This window comes from Glycine max, chromosome 6, assembly GCF_000004515.6.
Source record: "Glycine max cultivar Williams 82 chromosome 6, Glycine_max_v4.0, whole genome shotgun sequence".
Lineage (NCBI taxonomy): Eukaryota > Viridiplantae > Streptophyta > Magnoliopsida > Fabales > Fabaceae > Glycine > Glycine max.
In genome coordinates this window covers 17,502,092-17,525,869 of record NC_038242.2, presented here as the reverse complement: position 1 = coordinate 17,525,869, position 23,778 = coordinate 17,502,092, and the positions used below count along the sequence as shown (strand labels likewise).

General features: G+C 34.7%; 1 protein-coding gene and 1 long non-coding RNA gene across 2 annotated transcripts; both read right to left on the bottom strand.

Moving 5' to 3' along the window:
* Nucleotides 1-525: 525 nt before the first annotated feature.
* LOC100820244 (uncharacterized) lies at nucleotides 526-22,154 on the bottom strand. Its single transcript, XM_006581910.3, has 20 exons — nucleotides 21,625-22,154; nucleotides 21,261-21,330; nucleotides 20,237-20,279; nucleotides 18,995-19,072; nucleotides 18,782-18,863; nucleotides 18,587-18,669; nucleotides 16,578-16,635; nucleotides 15,972-16,082; nucleotides 14,307-14,364; nucleotides 14,008-14,104; nucleotides 12,635-12,670; nucleotides 12,330-12,466; nucleotides 12,089-12,159; nucleotides 11,943-11,996; nucleotides 10,790-10,932; nucleotides 2,660-2,800; nucleotides 1,873-2,112; nucleotides 1,597-1,656; nucleotides 1,056-1,343; nucleotides 526-966 (listed from the first exon to the last, which is right to left on the bottom strand). Exons 1-20 carry the CDS (start codon nucleotides 21,776-21,778, stop codon nucleotides 838-840), a joined length of 2,133 nt encoding a protein of 710 aa, XP_006581973.1. The 5' UTR covers nucleotides 21,779-22,154; the 3' UTR covers nucleotides 526-837.
* On the bottom strand, nucleotides 3,062-8,124 carry LOC121175069 (uncharacterized). The gene is made up of 2 exons (XR_005892050.1): nucleotides 6,501-8,124; nucleotides 3,062-6,315 (listed from the first exon to the last, which is right to left on the bottom strand). It is a non-coding gene; the product is annotated as an uncharacterized lncRNA (long non-coding RNA).
* Nucleotides 22,155-23,778: the final 1,624 nt, after the last annotated feature.

Genomic DNA, 23,778 nt, shown 5'->3' with positions numbered 1-23,778 from the left:
TTTTTTTCAATTTTAGTCTTTGTAAATATTTTTTTTTCATTTTAATTCTTGTAACAGTTACTATAAGTTTGTCCTTTTCAATTTAAAACCATTTAAGGTTTTTATTTTTTATTTTTTAATCCCTGTAAATTAGTTTGCACTTTAGAGACCGAATTTTTTTTAAAAAAATACAAACTTACAAGAATTAATAATGAACAAAAAATTATATGAACCAGAAATAAAAAAGTACAAACTTATAGGGTTAAAAATGAGATAAAAAAAACTCATAGGAACCCAAGTTGAAAAATCATGAACTTACCGTAACTAAATTCATATTTAAACATTTAAAAATTAGAGAATATTTAGAAATGAGAATGATTTTTCCTCCCAATCTCAATTCCTATGCATGAAATTTTTTTCTAAATACCCGCATTTATTACGAATGATAAAATTTTCATGCGGCAAGACGTGTTCTAAAAATGAATTACGAATGATAAAATTTTCACAGGTCACGTAATTTTATCTTCATTGGGTAAGCCTCTCAAATTTGGTTAAAGTATCCGGCTTAATGAATTGACTGGCATGAATAAATAAATATCCTACAATCGAAATATTAAACAAATTTACGTTTAGAACAGTCAAATTCCCATATATAATATAAACATGTTTCATTCTTTTATTCATGAAATCTCTGGCATAAGGGGTATGTGCCTCCTAATCTCATGTTGACATGATGGCAATCTTGTATATCTGGCTCCAAACCAATAACACAATTGAATAGTTTCACCTTCAGAGTTCAGACCGTGTAACATTATCTCTTGAAAAGCTCATTTCCTTCATGGAGAAACCAAACTGAAACTACTCAGATTCAGAATCTGATAGTGGCATCTGGTAAGCATCTGACGGTTCCAAATCTGTCATAGATGGGGGTGGTTTTTTATTTGGCCGTCTCCGAACCCGGTCGCTCGGTTTCTGTTTTCTTTCATCCTGGGAAGACATTTGTCAGAGCAAAATTAGACAAGTAATACCTCCATTAGAAAAAAAATGCAAGATATGCGTATTAAGGCAAAAGTTACCATGGAACTAGGTTGACTTGGTTGGTTTGAATCAGATGGTTGATTGAAACTAGGTTGGTTTAATTCAGGTGACTGAACTTGTTGGCTCCTTCGCAGCCAGATAGTTCCCAAAGAAATTAATGCACCTAGAAGCAAAAACGGACCAACTCTTGGATCCTCACGGTATGCAGAGAGTCCACTAAGAACACCGAGAACACTCTGCTTCAGATTTTGCAAAGGAATATTTTGTGCAGACATGGACCAAATAGGTTCTGTGTCATCCGGAACAAGCTTAGGAGTTCGTAGTGTCTGCAATGACGAAATGGTATTTGCATTATCAGCAAACTATGCAGAATTAATCCCATCAAAAACTATCTCTCATTTTAAAGCATTAACCTGGGCAATCATGAAATTATAATCACAAATAAATGTAACATTTGGAAAACACCAGTAAACAGAATCAAATACTAGTGAGCCCAGGTTATTAATTCAACATTGAATGTGTGGACCCTGCATTAAGGCGTGTACCTACAAAACCTATTCAAAAGTTAATATAACTTACAAAGAATGGCAAGTCCCTGGAGTCACCATCAGAAATAATATTTGCAAGCCAGTGGGTTATCTGTAAATGAAAATAGAAAATATCTTAAAAGAGCTGTGCATTAGATCTTAGTCATTCTACATTATTAGTTCTTATAACACAACATATTTCACAAGTAATATGATGACAATGCATTTAAGTTACAAAAGAAATGTAAAAACTACTAATGGCAGGCAAAGCAAGCAACAAGCAAAGCACCACTTGTCAATGAAATTTTTTTATTGCAAAATGGCAAACCTGTGAAACATCATCTTCTCCCTTGTACCCAGCTACAAACTGGCCTGTCTGATCAGAATCATTGATTAGATCTTGGACCAGTAATGATTTCCACTTTGTCTTTTCTTCTGTTCTCAAATCAACAGCACTACTATTCCTCAGGTATCGAATAACAAATAACCGAGGAATATCAGTCACACCCCGTCGTTGGCCACAAGTGTGTTCGCTAGCCGCTTGACCAAGGTAAAATTGGCAGTAATCCTAAACAATCAGTTCAGTCAATAGCTCAGGCCAAAAATAGTAGCAAAGATGATGCAAAAGTATTTTCCATTCAAAAATACATCAAAAGAATTTAAAGCAACACTTTACTTAAATATGAGAGGAGATTATAGGAATTAGGAGCATGTTTAGTTTGAAAAAACATTTTGTATTCATTTCCTGTTTTTTGAGATAATTACACAAAAAAATCTCATTCTCAAATATCTGCATGAATAAGCTCACTAAAGCATTCTAATGATTTAGTAGTAATATTAGGTCATGTAACAAGTTCAAATTGATGTATTATATACAGCTATCGTCTGGAAGATTAGACACTGTAAGGGCAGCAATTTAGAATAATATTTGCTTTGAAGCCCATTAGTAATCATCAAATGAAATTGGCATCCCTAAATCAATTTTCTTATACATATCTATTAAATTCATTCACTAAGTATCAGCCTTGTGAAATTTATTCTGACCAAAAAGAAGAGTAATTTATTTAGAATGACAAACTACAAGATAAATCAAACAAAAGAAAGGAAAAGATTACCTTTTGCTTTTCACCATCAAGCCAAGCAAATGTCAACCGCCTTCTCTTAAATGCATCCACAGCTGGAGCTAAGGATTGATTTTCAGATGATGCATCCACCTGGCTATGCTTAGACAATGTTTCTTGGACCCTGCACATAGTCTATGGAACTGAATTACAAATCTTCCAAATTTGATGAAGATGTGAAAAATAAAAATGAAAATGAGTAAAAATAAGCCAATTTCTTAAGATTATGCATATGTCTAGAAAACTAGACTGGAGCCCCAAATATACCTAACTAGGAACCTATCAAAACCCAAATATGCCAGCAATGATAACAGTGATTTGACTTTTGTAAGTCATAGAATTTCTAGACTTAGAGAATTCAGAGAGAGAGAGAGAGAGAGAGAGAGAGAGAGAAAATGAAGAAGTAAAATATCATTTATTAACTCAAGAACTTCAGGTTTACAAACAGTATATATAGACAATTCTGTTAGTCTCTAACAGAATTGGCTAATAACTAACTAACTAACAGAATTGGCTAACAACTGACTAGCTTCTACCAGAAGTAACTAACCAGCTTCCACTAGAAGCTAGAGGAGACTGCAGTTGAAAAACTGTAGCTCCTTATAATACTCTAATACCCCCCCCCCCCCCCCTCAAACTCAATGAGGTTGAGACTTTGGAGGAGGCTCAAGGACATTGAGTTTTGGATCTCAAGAAATGAAATCTGGTTGGAGATAGAGCTTTGGTCAAGGCATCTGCCCACTGATCAATGGCAGGAATGTGGTAGACTTGCAGCTTCTTAGCTAGAACTTTCTCCCGAACAAAGAAAATATCGATTTCCATGTGCTTTGTCCTGGAGTGAAGAACAGGGTTATGATTGATTGTCACAGAAGACTGCTGGAGTAGTGAAAGGAACAGATAGTTCAGTCAGCAGAGTTTGAATCCACACTACTTCAGCTGTGGCTTGTGCTAGGCTTCGATACTCAGCCTCAGTACTTGATCTTGCAACAATCTGTTGTTTCTTAGACCACCAAGATATAAGATTAAGGCCAAAATAAATAGCAGCTCCTGAAGTAGATCTGTGATCATCAGGGTCAGAAGCCCAGTCTGCATCACAAAGGGCCTTACTGGGAATGGGAATTCCAGGAGTAGCAGCTTTGAGAAGTAGGCCATGGTGTAAAGAGCCTTTGAGATACCTGAGAATTCTTTTCACTGCTGTCCAGTGAGATTCAAGAGGATTGGCCATGAATTGACAGACTTTGTTTACAGCAAAACTTAGTTTAGGTCTGGTTATAGTGGAGAGTATTGAAGAGCTCCAACTACTGATCTATAAAGAGTAGGATCTGAGAAGAGGTCTGCTCTTGTTTTAGTAAGCTTGCATCCAGAAACCATTGGGGAAGCAATAGATTGAGCCTCGGCCATTTTAGTTTTCTGTAGGAGATCTCTTATATATTTGCCTTGAGTTAGAAGAATAATGCCATCAGTTAGGGTCTTGACTTCAATTCCCAAAAAATAATCCAGTTTCCCAAGTTGTTTAAGGGAAAAATTAGAGTGAAGTTTGACAGTGAATTGCTGGACTAAATTGACAGAACTGCCAGTGATTATAATATCATCAACATACACCAAAAGATAGATGATATGAGAGGTATCTTTAAAGACAAAAAGAGATGGATCACACTTGCTTGCAGAAAAGCCAAGATGCAAGAGTGTAGATTTTAGTCTATCAAACCACTGTCTTGGTGCTTGTTTAAGCTCATATAGAGCCTTATTCAATTTACAAACAAGAGAAAGATCGGGATTTTCAAATCCAAGGGGCTACTGCATATAGATAGTTTCCTCTAGAAAGCTATTTAAGAAGGCATTGTTAACATCAAGTTGAAAAAGTTCCCACTTATTGGTTAGGGCCAAGGTGAGAATCAACATTACTGTAACAGGTTTGATAACAGGGGAAAAGGTTTCATTGAAATCAGAACCAGCCACTTGATGAAATCCTTTTGCTACCAGTCTAGCTTTGTATTTATTAACAGTCCCATCTGCATTTTCTTTGACCCTGAACACCCATTTGCAACCCAGTGCTTTCCTATTGGGTGGAAGAGAAACCAAATCCCAGGTCTAGTTATTCATCAGTGCCTCATATTCTTGTTTGAATCAGCCGAAGCCTCCTTCACAGATTTGGGTTCACAGTGAGCAAGTAACAAGGTTGGATTAAGTCTTGGTAAATGAATTCCAGACTTTGATCTGGTCTGCATAGGATGAGAATTAACTGTAGAAACAATCTCCAATGCTGCACTGTGAGATACTTCAGAGAAAGACAAATCTGATGACTGAGGAGAATTGTCTTACACAGAAGTGGATCCAGTATCAATAGTAGGACTAGGAACCTCAGATGCAACAGTAGGACTAGACTCAGCATGGACAGAAGGACTAGGGCTGGAATTTGAATCAGCAGTAGGATTAACAGAAGTAGGACTAGCAACAGAATTGCTAGAGGGGGAAAGAGAAGAAATAGGTTGAGGAACAATAGGGATGGAGGGAATGAAAGAGATGGGGTTATTAGGATCTGAATCAGACATAGAGGAAGACAAAAACAGATCTGAATAAGGAAATTTTACTTCATTGAAAACAACATCCTTAGAGATAAAGAGTTTGCCAGTAGGAGAAAGACATTTGTAACCCTAATGAGATGTGGAATACCCAAGAAAAACACACTCATGAGACCTAAATTCAAGCTTTTGATGATTGTAAGGTCTAAGGAAAGGGAAGCAGGAGCAACAAAAGGCTTTAAGAAAGTTATAATCTGGATTTTTGTTGAACAAGACAGTATAGGGGACATTAAAATGCAAAGAGGCAGTAGGCAATCTATTTATCAAGTATACTGCTGTAGTGAAGGCAAAATCCCAGAACTTGAGAGGCAGGGAAGCTTATTTAAGAAGAGTGAGTCCTAATTCCACAATATGTCTGTGTTTCCTTTCCACTACACCATTTTGGTGATGAGTGTGAGAACAGATCAATCATCTATGAGTGATACCTTGGCTTGCTAAAAAATTAGTGAGAGGTCTGAACTCCCTTCCCCAGTCTGTTTGAACAGTCTTAATTTTGGAGTCAAACTGAAGTTCAGCCATTAGCTTGAACAGTTGAAAAATGGTGAAAGTTTCTTTTGATTTATGTTTAAGCAAATAGATCTAGGTGAACCTAGAATAGGCATCAACAAAGGTTATGTAATAGTAAAAACCATTTTTGGAAGGAATGTGGGCAGGACCCCATAGATTACAGTATATTAGTTCCAAAGGTTTTTTATAAACTGTTTCAGATAATGAGGCAGGTAATCTGTGAGATTTACCAACACAGCAAGCAGTACAAAATTCAAAGACATTTTTATTAGAGATTGGTATCTTACAATGATTAAGAACAAGTCTCAAAACATTAGAACTAGGATGGCCCAGTCTAAGGTGCCAAAGAGTTTGAGAGCCTGTGCTAGTACATGCACTATCAACAAAAGTGGTTTTTACAGCAGAATTGAGAGTATTTACATCAGAACAGACATAGGTTACAGAATTTGAAACAAAGCAAGAGGCTGAACTGGCAGGAATTGAGCCTTGGAGATGAAGATTTGGGAAGACATATAAACCATCAGGTCCAAGTGAGCCATTAAGCAAGATCTCATTGGCTCCCTGTGATTTGACAAGACAATAATTAGGATCAAATTCAAAATATACACCATTGTCTAGAGCAAATTTACTGACACTGATAAGATTTTTTGTTATAGTAGGCACAAGCAGCTGATTCAAGAACAGAGACACTTTAGAATTAATAGGACAAATAAAAATCAAAGAACCAGTGGAATGAATGGGCAAACCTTGTCCATTACCAATATAAATTTGGTCTGAACCTTCAAAGGGACTGAGTTGCTGTATGTTCTGTGATTCCCGTCACATGAAATGAGGCACCTGAATCTGGTATCCAAGTTGTAGGAGTACTGGTCTGAAAATTATAATTAGAGTTTGCAATCATTGCACTTGGAGACTGTTAATTCTGATTGTATTGCATTGATCTGTTCTGATTGGTACCTTGACCCTACGAATTTGATGATCTGAACCCATTGTTCTGTCCATAGTTATTTTGACCAGAACCATTTCCTTGACCAGAATACAGAACAGAATTATTCAAGACCGCAATTGGATGGGGTCCCTTTTAGATCTATATCTCAAGAGCAACGACAGCACCTGACTTTTCCCTTCTCTGACCAAGAAATCAAAGAAGCAGTGTGGAGTTGTGGAGGTGATAAATGCCCTGGGCCAGATGGCCTTAATTTCAACTTTATCAAAAATTTTTGGGATATCTTGAGACCAGATTTTAGAAGATTTGTGGATGAGTTCTATGCTCATGCCAGCTTTCCTACAGGCACCAATGCTTCCTTTGTGGCTCTAATTCCTAAGATGAATCATCCTCAATCCTTCAATGATTATAGGCCTATTTCCTTGATAGGCTGTATGTATAAGGTTATAGCTAAGTTGCTGTCTAACAGACTGAGATCTGTCATGGATGGGCTAATTGATGAAAGGCAGTCAGCCTTTATTAAAGGAAGACACATCCTTCATGGTATTCTGATCCTTAATGAAGTGGTTGAGGAAGCAAGGAGAAATAAGAAACCTGTGATGATTTTTAAGGTGGACTTTGAAAAGGCCTACGATTCAGTTTCTTGGTCTTTTTTGGATTACATGCTGTTCAGATTGGGTTTTTGTCCAAAATGGAGATCTTGGATATCAGCTTGCCTCCACTCAGCATCTATATCAATTTTGATAAATGGTAACCCTTCTAAGGAATTTAACCCTTCTAGGGGTTTGAGGCAAGGGGATCCCCTTGCTCCCTTGCTTTTCAATATCGTGGGTGAAGGTATTACTGGTATGATGAGACAAGCAGTCCAAAAGAACCTTTATAGAAGCTTCTTGGTTGGGAAGAAGAAGGAACCTGTAAATATATTGCAGTATGCTGATGATACTGTTTTTGTAGGGGAGGCTGTGAGGGAGAACATTCATGTTTTAAAGGCCTTATTAAGAGGTTATGAGCTAGTCTCTGGGTTAAGGATTAATTTTGCCAAAAGTCAGTTTGGGATTACAGGTGGTGGAGTTAATTGGGCTTTGGAAGCAGCTAATATCCTGCATTGCAGACAGCTGGAGTATCCTTTCCTCTATTTAGGCATACCTATTGGAGCTAATCCTTCAAGTCAGCTGGTGTGGGAACCTCTCATCAATAAATTCAAGTCTAAATTAGCCAAATGGGCTCAAAGAGATATATCCATGGCTGGGAAGATCACTCTTATAAATTCTGTCCTTAATGCCCTTCCAACTTATCTTTGTAGATGCAATTGGCTTTGATGTTTTGATGATGATCATGATGATGTGTTGCAATTGATGCAAATGGGCTTTTCAAGATTAAAATTCAAGACAATACTTCAAGATTACAAGTCACAACATCAAGATGATCACTAGAATATTAGGAAGGGAATTCCTAATTGAATTAGCAAAGGTTTGGCCAAGTGATTTAAAATAAAAAGTGTTTCTCAAAGGTTTTACTCTCTGGTAATCGATTACCAGAGGATGTAATCGATTACCAGTGGCCAAATACGTTTTATAACAGCTATAAAAATTTGAATTCAAAATTTTAAAAGCTGTAATCGATTACACAATTTTGGTAATCGATTACCAGCAGTTAGTAAACGTTTTAATTCAAATTTTAAAAGCTGTAATCGATTACACAATTACTGTAATCGATTACCAGACAGGATTTTCAGAAAAATAATTTCAAGAGTCACAACTTTTCAAAGGCTTTACTCATGACCACCAATGGTCTATATATATGTGACTTAAACACGAAATTGCTCAGAGATTTTTTCAAAAAAACAAGTGTTTATCCTCTCAAAGAGCAAATTCATTTTATCCTCTTAAGAATTCCTTGGCCAATTCAATTGCAATTCATTAAGGAATTATTTGAGTGCTCAATCTGTAAAATCCATCTCTTTCTAGAGAGATTTGTTTCTCTTCTTCTTCTCATTCTCTAAGGGATTAAGAGACTGTGAGTCTCTTGTTGTAAAGGATCTCTAAACACAAAGGAAGGATTGTCCTTGTGTGTTTAGAACTTGTAAAAGGAATTTACAAGATAGTGGAACTCTCAAGCGGGTTGCTTGGGGACTGGACGTAGGCACAAGGGTGTGGCCGAACCAGTATAAAACTGAGTTTGCATTTTCTCTTCCCTTAATCTCCTTTATTTATTATTGCTTTATATTCATATTCAAGTTGCTTCATTTGAATTAATATTTAAGAAGATTGTCATTAAGGGAATTCATAACTTGAGTAAAAAGTGAAATAGATTTTTAATTAGGGGAAACAGTTTGGAATATCTTAATTCAACCCCCCCCCTTCTTAAGATATCTGAGGCCACTTGTCTAACAATCTTCTTTCCTTTTTTAAAATTCCTCAGAAGGTAGCCACAAAGTTGATCTCCCTCCAAAGGAATTTTCTGTGGGGTGGAGATAATGACCTCAAAAAAATTCCTTGGGTAAAATGGGATGATATTTGTTTGCCTAAGAATGATGGAGGCTTGGGGATAAAGGATATCTCTAAATTCAACATAGCTCTGATGGGTAGATGGATATGGGGTTTTGCATCTGACCAGCAGCAGCCCTGGGTCAGAATTTTAACTTCAAAATATGGTGGGTGGTCTGAATTCCAGAATGGCTCTGACAAAAGGGGCTTTTCCCACTGGTGGAAAGATATTAGAAAGCTGTATCACCAGGAAGACTGCAGTATTTTTAAAGACAATTTGTCTTGGAAGGTTGGAGGTGGGGAAAGTATCAAATTCTGGACTGATACTTGGTTAGGGGATCAATACAATCTGCAGCAGAAGTATCATCAGTTATTCCTCATAAGCAGACAGCAAAAGGATCATATTTCCCATATGGGCCATTTCAATCATAATACCTGGACATGGGACCTGAGGTGGAGGAGGAATCTCTTTGATCATGAAAGTCTCTTGGCTGTTCAGTTTATGGAGGATATCAGCTCTGTTCCTATTCAAAGACAGGTGAAAGATAACATGTTGTGGCTGGCTGAATCTAATGGTCAGTATTCTACTAGGTCTGCTTATAACTTATGCATGAACACCACTTCAGCAAACCCTGATGGCAACATTTTTAAGACAATATGGCAGCTGAAAATTCCCCCCCGGGTGGCGATCTTCTGTTGGAGACTTCTTAGAAATAGGCTTCCTACCAAGGTCAACCTCCTAAGAAGAAGGGTCAGTATTCAGGAAGACACTTGTTCTTTATGTGGCTGTGTGCAAGAGGATGTGGGGCATTTGTTCTTCAACTGTAAAATGACAAATGTTCTGTGGTGGGAATCTATGAGATGGGTTCGGGTAGTTGGTCCCCTTTCCATTAACCCAATTCACCATTTATACCAATTCTGCGAGGGATTTGGATCAAATGTGAACTACAGTTCAAGATGTGGGTGGTGGACAGCCTTAACCATTTCTATATGGCAGCATAGGAATCAATTGATTTTCCAAGGAAAACCTTTTGATCCCTATAAAGTCATGGACCATGCTATTTTCTTAGCTTGGTCATGGTTAAAGGCTTATGATAAAGATTTCAGCATTAATTTCCATCACTGGTCTTCTAATATATCTACTTTTGTTGCTTAGATGGGTTTGGGTCTGATTGTTTTCTGTTGAGTTTGTGTGTTGTTTTGGAGGGTAGCACTCTGGTGCCTTGTAATTCTTCTCTTTGGTACCTCTGGTACTGGTTTACCTATTAATGATATATATATATTTGCAGCCTTCCAAAAAAAAAAAACAAACAGTATATACAGACAATTCTGTTAGTCTCTAACAGAATTGGCTAACAACTAACTAACTAACAGAATTGGCTAACAACTAACTAAGTACTTACAACTGACTAGCTTCTACTAGAAGTAACTAACCAGCTTCCACTAGAAGCTAGAGGAGACTGCAGTTGAATAACTGCAGCTCCTTATAATACTCTAATTGTAAGGAACTCAAATAAGCATAATTCTCGACGTAAATGATGAATTAGCACCTACTTTGTGGAATGTATCATAGAAATTATGCCCAAAAGACTAATATACATACTTCACGCATTTTGTTCAACTCCAGACTCGGCCTTCCTACTGCAATAGCACAATACCATGTTACTGTATCATAACCAGCACGAGAATAGCCATGAGGATCACAGCCTAGCTCCATTGATGTCACACTCCTTAGTTGAGGAAGCTCTGGAAGCAAAAAGGGTGGATAAAAAAAAAGTGCAAGAGATTAATTAGGGCTTAGAAAATTTACCATTCTATAGTAATAATAATATTGTTAATAATAATAATAATAATAATAATAATAATAATAATTCCTTAAATAGAATAACACATGCATGAGACAGAGAAAGTAATTTATATATACCATGAAAAGGGTTAACTAAGTTTTTAGTTCCTAAACTTTCTTAAAATTCGGTTTTTAATCCCTAAACAAAAGTTTGAATCCCATTATTTTTATTTATTTAATTTAATGGGGTTTCAGGGGCTAAAAACCAAACTTTAAAGAGTTTAGGGACCTTAACCGGTCAAACTTTTGTTCAAGGACTAAACCAAATTTCAAAAAAGTTTTGGAACTAAAAACTTAGTTAACCCTACCATGAAATACCACAAACTCAAATGATGATAGTATAGTATCATGCACCTATTATAAGATAAAAAGAATTTGCCAACACATTCAAGGGGCTGTGTTTGTTGATATATAAGTGGATATAAATAGTCAGTAATCACTTTGTGGTTCCTAGTCACAAATGGATAACATGCCCCAATGGCACATAGTATCTAAACAGACAAACAGGTTTGGGTTAATGTTGTGGTCCAAGCTACATATGTTAAGGACATAAATCCAAAAATTAGTCAAAAGTCATTTGCCTACATAATCATGGTCCTCCATGATCCCAGTTTTTCTTTCATTTCTCTTTATGATAAACTAGATACCAAAGTTTTCTTTTAACCTAAAGTTTTAGAATGTATTTTTCATACAGGAGTGAAGTATAATATTTATTCTCCAAAATTCTTTGGTTTATTCCAATTAAATTAGAAGCTAATTCCATCTATTTTAAAGATTAGATCTATCAACTGAAAAATCAGTTGAAACTAACCCACCTTTAAAAGTTATAGGCACGGAATTTTTCATTTAGAAAAAATTACAGACATCAAACACGAGAATGCAAACAATATTACAATAATTTTGCATATACCTTGCTGTTTATTATTTTCCATCAAATTCAAAAAAAATGAATTGTTGACTGAACCTGCAGCACACAATGCACAGATAGTCAGTTCAATGGAAAAGCAAAAGTATATTCATAAGGTTCTGAGTTAGTATGACAAAGATGTTACAGACCATGGTGAACAACAGGTTTGACACCTGGGTCTTTAAGAAATACAATAGCAGGTGCAGATTCCACCCCAAATCTGACATTTAAAAACAGATGAAACAAAAGAAATTTAACACTTAATACCAGATGAAGCAATGAATCAATAAGCTGGTGAATATAACAACACTCATAGCACCATCTTCTGTATAGAAAAAGTGAAACAGAATAAGGTTTCCTGATTCAGATTTTCTGAAAATTATCACTTACGCTCCCCACCAATAGGAAGATTCCTCTTCTCGCCAGAGAATGAAAGCAAATGAAGCAGAAGCCCAATAGTCTTTAGCTGCTTGTCGTATAAATGGAGCAGCACGCTCACCAGAATTTGAGAAAAAGATTACTTTTACCTATCAGCCATGATCCACAAAAACCAAAACTTAATTAAAACAGATAAATTCAAATATGGATCTACTCAATCAAAGGGCATCTAAAAACAATATTTATGCTCAGAAAATCATGGAAGAAAACATCAGAAAGCAATATATGGAAATAATATAAGAGCAAGGTAATAGTACCTTATGAAGGCTAGTTTTACCAAGAAAATTTGGCACCTGAAATTTCGGTAGTGTTTCAAATACCCTTAGTAACCATAGAAACTCACAATAAACAATTTATATTCTAAAAGCAAATCAAGTAAATTACATTGGACAAAGGTTATCAAATCGTGATTCAAATTGTGAACTGATGAACTAATTTTTAAATCATGAACCATAATTTGTATTGAATCGTGAGATTCAGAAGCAATGAAAAATTACTTCAAATATAGCATAGCTAGGAGCCTTCTAGCACCAGGGTACATTAGTTAGTTCGTTATATCAAATAGATGATAAATAGTGTTCAATATAAAGATTTTCAACTAGAAATAGATAAAACAACTAAACCAAAAGTTGAATAAAACAATATTATTAGTTACATCTAAGTTTGTGAAGTCTTTATTTTAGAAGAATGGAAACAAAACAGTTAAATGGTAAATAGGGTACATTTATTGAATGAGCAGTGACAAATAAAGTGATTACTGTTGTGTTAGGCAGTCAACTTCTAACACAAAACATTGTTGAATCTTTATGACACGGACAAATGCGATTGTTTAATGCTGAATAATTTGGTAATAAGGTTTAAGTAAGGCTAGATTAAAGGAGAAACACTTTGATCTCTATTTATAGGATCATAGGAGACATACAGAACTATACCAACTACTACAAAAGGGTAAACCGTAAACCTCACAGCCATACTAGGAATATATGGGAGAGAATAATTGATCAAAGATGAAGACAAGATTCATACATCAGAGAAGCAATTTGGTTTTATTATTCGGAGGTCAACCATGGAAATAAATCAACAATACATCTTTTTGCGAGGTTGACGGTGAAATGTAAAAGGAAATTAAAAGATCTACACAAGGTTTTCATTGAGCAGCAAAAGGCCTATGCTAGACTGCCTAGAGAAGCTTTGAAGAAGGCAATAAAAAAGAAAGGTGTTCATATTTTCCCGAATTTGGGCTGTCAAGGAGGGTGAAGACTGAAGAGTCAGGGAGCATCCAAACTAGAGACTTGTATAGTTGTATTCCATCCATAACCAACTCAATTGAAAGACCTATCCCTTCTATCACAGGCCACAAACTGAATGGCCAAAACTGCATCCAATGGGCAAGGTGTATGTATGAAACAAAATATTCTGTTAGTTTTGCAGAAACTCAAGACGGGGGGAAACCTAGACAAGGAGATAAAATCAAGCTTGCTCATACCCAACATTATACTATATCAATCCCTTACCCATGATCATTATTCAAGGAATTTCCTTATATTAAATATATGCTATAGAAAAATAAAAGAACCCTACCACACATTTACAGAAAAGAAAATGATCCTTCATAGTTTAGACAAATTACCAGTGATTCCCTAGAGTAGTAGTTAATTTGAGGTAAAGCCAATACAGTTGTTGCAAACCAATTTGTAACCGTGTCAACAGTAAGCTCACCATCAAACCTAACACAGGAAAATAATGTATAGTAATACCATGTAGTAGAATATGACTTATGCAAGTAGACTAAACCCATGATAATAATGTGTAATGACCTAATAATCCAAGTTAAATGCAAATTACCCTCAGTTAATAAAGTTAAAGAGGATTTACAAAATTTTAATCGTCTGTCCTCAAACCAACCATTGGTTTTATGATAAAACTCACCTAATAATACATTTAGAAGATCGACATCCTGCGGGAATGGCAACAAGAGATGGAATTCCTGGAAAAAAATTTTCAATAGGTCAAGACAAGGCACATGTGATCTTTATCACCTAAAATTTAAAACAGCCATCTACCATTTAAGGCACAAAACAAGCATTTGTAAGTCAAATAGAATTACTGGCAATTTATAGAACTTCACCCTTCTTCTGATAATACATTTCTAGTAACAACACTCAATGACATACAATACTTGTTTACCTATGTTGGTAGGTGTTAAGGGAACATGCTCAACTCATAAAAAAATTTCTACTACTATTATAACTACAATGATATAACATCTCATTGCCCCTACATTCTCAACAAATTTTTGCCCAATTGATCAGGTAATTCAAATCTTAAAGAAATCCAACATTTGACTTTCACCTCCCAAATTCCCAATTCCTCTTTTAAAAATCTTCTCAAAGCCTTGTTGATTGATTCTGTATTATATATTATTTATATTAGATAGGTATAATTTAGGGAAGTTAGATGTATCATGGGATATAGGATATCTACATCATATATCTGCTAGATTTAGAGCATTGCCCAAGTCAATCTAATCAACAGAAAATTATTCACTATTCAGTATACTCCTGTATTAGTTTCAACTTTCAAGTACCCTCAATGACAGCTCCAGGGTGATGGATGGCACCACCAAAGTAGGAGGTAATTGCTCTTGAATCTTGAGTAGTGGCAGTGAGGATCCAATTGCAAGGTATGGGACTTGAGTACCACAGCGGAAGTGTGGGATTCTAATGTGTGGTTTAGTAGGTGTTGGGCAGTACACATTGAGTACCACTGCTTGGTAAGCATCACCATTCCAAACTTAGTGTATATGGGTTGTTTTACAATGGATAAACTAATGGCTTTGTGGACTTGCAGCAGTGTGACACTGACAGCATCTTCCGTCGTGTTGCTCGAAGTAATTATGAATTATTTCAAATTTGCAAATTGCTTTTATGGGTGCCAAGGTAGCCAGTAGCCACTCAGTTTTAATTCTTCTGATTTACTTTTACCTCTTGTCTTCACATTCTAAATTAACTCTCTTCACATGACAATATATCTATGTATCATTTACTAAATTTAATGTGCTTAGTTTCCTTAAATTTGATTTAATAGAGAAGCAATGTACTGAAATTTCCTGTATTTTATGGAATATCAATTATGTAATTGTGTGTTTTTCTCCCATTACAAAAAAAATTGAGCCAGTCACTGCTTTTTGTCTAAAAATTAAACTATTCTTTTAAGTTGATTATAAGGCCAACACATCATCTTGTATTTATCTTTAATCAACATATACCAAAAAAATCAACATAGAAGGAAACCATCAATAACAATCACAAGTATACATAGATAAGTGTGTATAGAAAAAAAAAAACACTAAGAATTAACAGACAACCTGCAACTAGTCTGATTTGGGTAAAACAGGACAATCTTTACAATGAATTTACAAATTATAATTGCAAGTTTTGTAAAGAATGCTCCCTATATTGGACTGTTCTAGAATTATATAACAGAAGGGTCAAACAAAACAACTACTTAAACCTGGGAATAGTCATATTTTTATAGAGATCCTGCAAAAAGAAAAAAGAGAGAAACAAAAATTCGATTATATTCAGCACATACCATTTCTAAAAAATGGTTTTCCTGTTGATCTTCTATCAGCAAGGTATATGGCGAGCTCCTTCTCACCAAGTTCCACCATACCAATGTTGGCAAAAACATCCAATAAAGAAGCTAAAAGAAGAGGAAATAATCAGAATAACCTTATCCTTAAACTGGTGAGCAATATAACAAAGTGTTTGTTTATTAATTAGATAGAGTCCATGTAATATATAAAGAATAGCGACATAAATTTAATTCTGTTTATGAAAGGAAACACTGCCAACAACAAAAAAAAGAGACTAGCACAGAGCCTTTTATTTTGTCCATAAAAAACTTCCAAGAAAGAGAGAGACAGAAACATAGAGAAGGGGGAGATACCCCCAAATCTACAAACTTTTACCTCCTTGTTATGAAACAAGCTTGCATATTTCTCATATAAATTTTCATCTTTGTTAGAAGGGAATTTCTCTCCCTTTTTCTAGCAATACCATTTAAAAACCTAAAGAAGTAAAGACTAACTCAAGAAAATTAAAAGATATTAAGCAGAAGAGGATAACATTTCCACACCAATATATCACGTGCATAAAGAAAAAAATTTATGCCAGGAGTTCAGTTTAAGTAACATACCAATCTTATTCCATGACTTGGAAAATTGAGCACAACGTTCACTCCCTGATGAATACAACTGATACAAATACATTCAGCATCTACTTCAAGTTCATTTTCTTAAAGAATCAAATAGATAAAGATTATGATCAAATCTATCTTTCAAGAGACAGCATGTTACTAAAAAATGAAGAAAACTAATGCATATTTTTCAGATTTAAAAATGTGATCAAATATGACTCAGTCTCCAAGTCCTCAATTCAAATGACATGATGGAAAGGAAATCATTTACCAACATATATTGTCTCAAATATACTGCCACAATTCTTTTGGTGAAATAATGTTCCAATATTATAAAAAAAATAAAATGCATTACATTGAAATTTCATCTGGCTTTCCCAATTTCTATGTTTGAAGAAGAATAGCAAAAGGTTCGAAAAGGCATGGTTAAGGTGCTGAAGTGAGGAAGCAGAAGAAGTCAGCACCTCTTGATGGGTGCCACTTGACTTCATTGAGGTACATGCCTCTAGCACCTCAGACATGCCTTTGTGATTAAGCCATTTAGGCAATACACAACTTAATGTATTATTAATAAAGAAGAGAATGAAGAGGGAATAAAGAGACTAAGAGATTTTGTATTATTGAATTATGAAGAGATTACAAAGAGGCACCTATATATAGAATGCTGAAGTTGGTTAGTGAAAGTGACAAACAGCTTACATAATAACTAAATAACTAACTGCCATACAATACAGACTAACTGTACACTAACAATACACCATTTAGCTCGATTAAAGACCAAATTTTCAGAGATATAATTTACCATGGAATCCCTCTAAAAAACTTTGGATTTCCTTGTTGGTCTCCCTCTCCCCCCTCTCCCCCTTTTCAGAGGACTAAAAGACATGCGGTTTACTCTCCTCACTGGTGCACCCCTAAGTTGAGCTAAAATCAGATGGACTATTGACAAATACATGCAGTGAATACATTGCTAGTATATTCCTGATGGGAAGTTAAATTATCCACAATGACTAGACCGGACATTGTCTTTCCTGTTAGTGTTGTCAATCAATTTCTCAATTCACCATGTGATAGTCATTGGAATGCAGTTGTTTGGATCTTGAGATACATCAATAGATAGGAGTCATGCTAACATCATTAGATATACAGATGCAGAATGGGCAGTAAATGCTAGTGCTAGATAATCCATGATAGGCTACTGCGTTCTCATTGGGGGGAGGGAACTTGTTCTCATGGAAGAGGAAACATAAGAAGAAAACTGTGGTTGGAAGATCAAGTACAAAAGTAGAGTATCGGGCTATGGCCAATATGACTTGTGAACTCTTATGGATAAAGCACTTGCTTCAAGAGTTGAGTTTGGGAGATAGGTTCCGCGGAACTTGCTTCAATCAGCTTTTCTCCAAATCATATCTTACACAAGAGTACTAAACATATAAAGATTAATTGTCAATTCATTAGAGAGAAGATCTTCCTGGGTATCATCAAGACTACTTTTGTGAGCTCTAAGGAACAACTTGAAGACAGACGAACTAAATCCTTACAGGATCCTAGGATAGCTTACATATGTAACATTCTCAATACATCTTAAAATATATGCTGTAGCTTGAGAGGGAGTGTTACTATAATCAGATTTGATTCTTTCCTTATTTATTAGCTTGCCAGGAAACCGTAAGATTTGAATCAAAATTTTAGGATCAATTAGTATCCCTCACTAGTATATATCTGTACATATTCCTATAAATATTAGTGAAGTACTCAGATTCAAGTATAGAAACCAACAGTTGAGGCATCAAGAATTAACAGTCAACACAATTTTACAAACTTTTAGATTTTCATTCAATTAAATATAATTTAAATGAAAAGAATTTTAATTTCATGCAGTAGTTACGGAGGGTATTAGTGGTAAACACAGTTAGTTTAGTTCTATGACAAAATGAATTAAAAATAACAACAATAATTTAGAAAGTTAGACTATGATCACATTTATTACAATATATCTGCATGTGTACCTGAATTAGCCATGGCTTTGCATCTGGAAATATATACTGGAAGTCACTAGCTGTAATGACTTTAGAAGAATGATCTATAGATCCTGAGAGGTAAAAAAACGATGCATGCATCAATAAAAGGATTTCCACATCAGAAATTCATTGAAAAAACTTCAAATAAGATTTCTATTACATATGATGAATGTTTTGACTAACCAGAGGGGGCCTGTAGTAAAGGGAAATCCAATTCTGAAATATGTTTCCCTGCATAACGCTTGCTGGCACTCTCAACAATATGCTACCATCGTAAAATTATATCATTTAATTAAAGCATTTGGAGATGATAGTAATCAGGGATGAGACAAACATTTACAGAACAGGTCTTACAAATAGACACAAGTTTTAAAGGATGCAAATGAAAGTACTCACAAGTTGTTCATCAATACCAAATATGTCATAGTCTCTTTTCCATAAAGGATTTGTCAGCAACTCATAAGCATATCGAATCTGTAAATCATGCTCTCAAAGCAAATTGCATAGCGTCATAATCGACAACCATTAAATAAAGAACAATTGTAATACATGAAACCATATTATAGTACCCAGGGCATATGGTAGGAAAAAGAAATAAAATTTTATAAATAGAATACCACAATCTCATTCCATGAATGCAATCTAACATGTTTACGAGTTACAATATCCAAAACAGTTTATACATATCAAATTATCAATTTCATAATAGTTGCATTGCATGCCAGGGTTCAACCTGCTAGGTCTTTTTAAAGAATAACCACAAGAAGTTCATGTATCACATGTTAAATACATTTCAACATTTTTTAATAGAAACCAATTTCAGGCTTTCAGCATATCTATTCAGGGGAGTTACATTGCATGCCAAGGTTCAACCCCTGCATGAAAGGGAATAACTGAATGTTGTTTTAACTTCAACTACAAGTTACATTAAGATATCTAATTTCGGCACTTAATCAACCCGAATATCATTTTCTTTCAGAGTAACTCCCTCCATAAACCAATATAAACAAGGACCATCAACTTTAGTATGCAGAAAGAATTTAATCACAATGGTTTCATCTTACTGAAAAAACCCTGGCTTCTCCAACCCTACTTCAAACATACATTTGTAAAACTCATGTATAAACAAAGCTCTCCTTTCTTCACATCATTCCAATATAGTGTTTGCAAAAACATATTAAGGCAATTGCACTTCACAATGTCAAGGAAGTAGTTGTTTATCTGATTAAGCGGATTTGAGGCTTCAAAACCATGATGATGGGATTCATTCAGATGAATTCAACAGTCTCTAGTTTGTAAGTATCAAAGTCTAATTTATTGAATGCGAATCAAACTGGTCCTAAGAAAATAGATTGAATCATGAAACCAACACAATAAACTTAAAAGTTAAAACTACATTTGAACAAAGTATAAACCAAGTAGAACGGTCCTGATCAGGGTGTTTAAGCCATATTTAATAGATCCCCGCTTCAAGTAACCACATAGTTGTTCCTCTTTGAAGATTTTAGTAACATCCAGAAATAATCGAAACATAAAGTATGGATTGATGACCTTTGTTCTTAGGAGGATTAAGAGCACCATACAATAATTTGACTGATAGACAAGATAGTTTGGTAAATAAATGGCCTCATAACTAACCTTTAAAAACTCATGAATATCAAAAACTTCCACAGCAGAATTCCTGAAAGACAATGTAACTAATTTCATAAGACTATAAATGGCATGCTGATAAAATGTCACAGAAAATGCTCCACAAAAAAATTAGCGCATTCAGATCCAATTAGTACAGGCCAACATGTTCAACAAACTACATGATAAACAAAAATCCAAATTCTTTCTTTGAATTATTTTGATAAAAGAATCTTAACTACCCTATTATAGCCCATTAAACTCCATTACACGGTATAGAGACTCCAATTAAAAAGATAAATAAAAAAATCCTAACACATAAAAAGATATAATCCCACCCATGGCCCATGTAAAATGACCTGATTAAAAAATAATAAACAAAAAACAAAAGAAAAATGTAAAATATAAAATAGCCAACTACAGTACCCAAGCTAAGTATAGTGAGCACTGAGCACTAACCTAGCCACTACTCGTCTCCAACAGCACAAACATAAACCAAACATGTACCTAATATCAACCCCTTAGGATAAGAAAATAAGAAGAAAAAATGAAATGAACTTTTCCTTAAGCTAACATAATTTAAAAATCAAATTCTGGAGAAGCTAATGTGAGAGTTTCTACAAATTAGCCTATGAATAAGCTAATTTTAGCTTATAAAGAAACTTATTTTATTTTTCCATCTTATTTTCTTCTCCTAGAAGCTTATCCAAGCAGGTCCATTGTCTTGCACCATACACACTTTTTAAGACTAGATGTTCCAAATCATTCAGGCAGTGAATAAGAATCTCATTTATGCTCATAAATCAGTGTTTCAAATCGTGGTTGGGAATGGCGAATTCTTTAATGGCAATGCAACTTCAAACCATTTGCATAATGAAAGATTATGTGTGTGCTTAGATTATCTTTTGAAAAAAAGAAAAGAAAAAGGAGTATGTGCATAAATTTAGAGTATATTTCACAGATAACACTGTCAAATGCCAAACTACGATGAAATCACTCCATAACCTAATCGAAAGAGGCATGACTGAATTACCATTTAGATTCAAGTTTGTCGTAGGCCTCCTTCACTTTCTCGACTGAACTATAGCTCTCAATTTGCAGAACTGCAATCACCAAAACAAAGAGAAGAAATAAAAATCAATTTCACTAGAGAGAAAAAAAGGGGCTTAATTACACTTTTAGTCCCTCAAGTATGCAATTCTAGTTACCCAGTATCGCAAATGTGGGATTTAGTTCCCAGATTTCAATTACGCTAACTTGCATACTTGCAATACCTTATGGACCCAATTGGCACAATTAAAACTTAAGGGACTAAAATCGTACATTTGCGATACCCCAGAGACAAAAGTGCAATTAAGCAAAAAAATGAAAAAGAAGAAACAAAAGGAGTTAGTTACCATCGTAATGAGAAGGAGGAAAGGCATTGGGAATAAGGAAGAGCTGGTAGAACATGGCTCCGGCGAAGAGAAGAATAGGGAGCGTGTAGGCTCTGACGATGGAAGCCATGGAGACTAAGCGTGAAGGAGAAGAATTCGCAGAAACCCTAGACATGGTGATAGAATCAGAAGTGGTGGCGGTGATTGTGATTGCAGTGAGTGGGGAAGGATTCTCTATGTTGGTGGCAGGGTAATCATGGGCAATAATAGGGGACACTGGTGTGTAGTGTAGTACTGCCAACGTTACAAACTTGTTCGGAGTGTTTAAGGCTACCTTCTAGAGTGATACTCTTCTTGTCCCTTGGCTACGTCTTCTCCTTCTTCCCTTTTCATCAATCTCTCTCTCTCTTGTTGCATGACATGGACTTTTTCAAAACAGAACATACAAAATGTAATGAAACACAAATCTGAAAATATAAATGAGGATGCTCTAAGCCTCTAACAGTGATAATAACTGATAAGGGTTAACATTTTTTTTTCTTCTGAATGATAAGGGTCATCATAATCCACGTTGGATATATTAAGTTGTTATATTTCCTCTTAACTTTTTTTAAATGCTTTAGTATGGTATTTCCTCATAATTTATTGTTTAGTGTACTGATAAGAAATTATAGGATAATTATATCAAGCAATTTTATTAATTAAATTTTTGCAAATTTATATATCTACTTTTATATATAAGAAAACTTTGCTTGAACAAATGTTAGTTATTAATCAAAGATTCAATTTTATAATAACCGTTAGATATTTTTTAATAATCGTATTTATTGATAAGATATTCTAATGTCCTAAGCAATGCAAACATGTGTAGCTGTAAAACTCAATTAACAATGGATATTAATTATTATTATAAACAGATATTATTCATTTACTTATTTGTATGGAGAGTTAATATAATTTTGTCTTTCACTTTTATATAATGAGTATTTTTTAGGTCTATTTAAAATTGATTCATCCATCTCATTATGTAGACCTAAATATTGAGGTCATTTGTCTTCACTTCCAAGATAATGAAAGTAATGTTGATAAACTTTGAAAATGTTTTCCAACTTATATACAGGATTAACAAAATTATCATAATTTAAATTGCAAAAAACACACGCTGCAATCACAGTTGAGCAAGGAATTTGAAGTGATTGAAATTGTCCACAATCACATGACCATTCATTCAATTTGATAATGCATGTCATTACTCGTCGACCAAGACGCGTATTTGTAATTTCTTGAACCTCAAATTCCCCTGTTTCTCGAACATACATGCAAACATAATGCGAGGTAACAATGTGTTGATTTGCTTGCATCATAACATATATGTTATTAGTAATGCAAACATAATGCAAACATTATATTCATGATTTTCATGTCATTAGTAATAAATGAATCATTTATTTTGTTAAATGTTGTATTGACTAAGGCGGTAATAGATAATGCCCGAGCTCCTTTCAAAACATAATTCATACATTCGGCAAAGTTGGTAGTTTTATGGCCAAATCGTTTTCCTTCATCGTAGGCTTGAGTCCATTAACTCTAGAGAATTTAATCCAACCAATATGTTGTTTATGGAAACTCTGCTCGTATTGCGAGCAACTTTGTCTCAAATCGTAATTTCCTCATCTCATATCTTATGCCAAAAGATAAAACAATGAGTAATAAATATAGTGAAGATGCAATAAAACAAGAATTTGATGCATGAAATTGTTGGAAGCATGCCTATATTGATGACTTGTTTTTTAAGTCAACATTTTTAAATTGTTCGTTGAAATTTGTTGTAATGTGGCGAATGCAATACACAGACAAAAGAAATATCCAGTCCATTTCACCCAACTTGTTCTGATTGTAAAGTTGCTAGCAAACAGGTTCCTCTGCCTTATATAATACACAAATTTGGTTGAGGTGTAACATATCTCTTCAAATAATGCAAGAACCACATTCAAGCTTCTTTGGTCTCGCTCTCAACAATTGCAAAAGTAAGTGGAAAATTGTTCATACTACCATCTTATCTGATGGCAATCAACAAAGTATCATGATATTTTTGAGTTAAAAATATCCCATCTACTTGTACAATTGACTTGCAATATTTAAAGCCTTCAATGCATGGGTTAAAAACCCAAAATA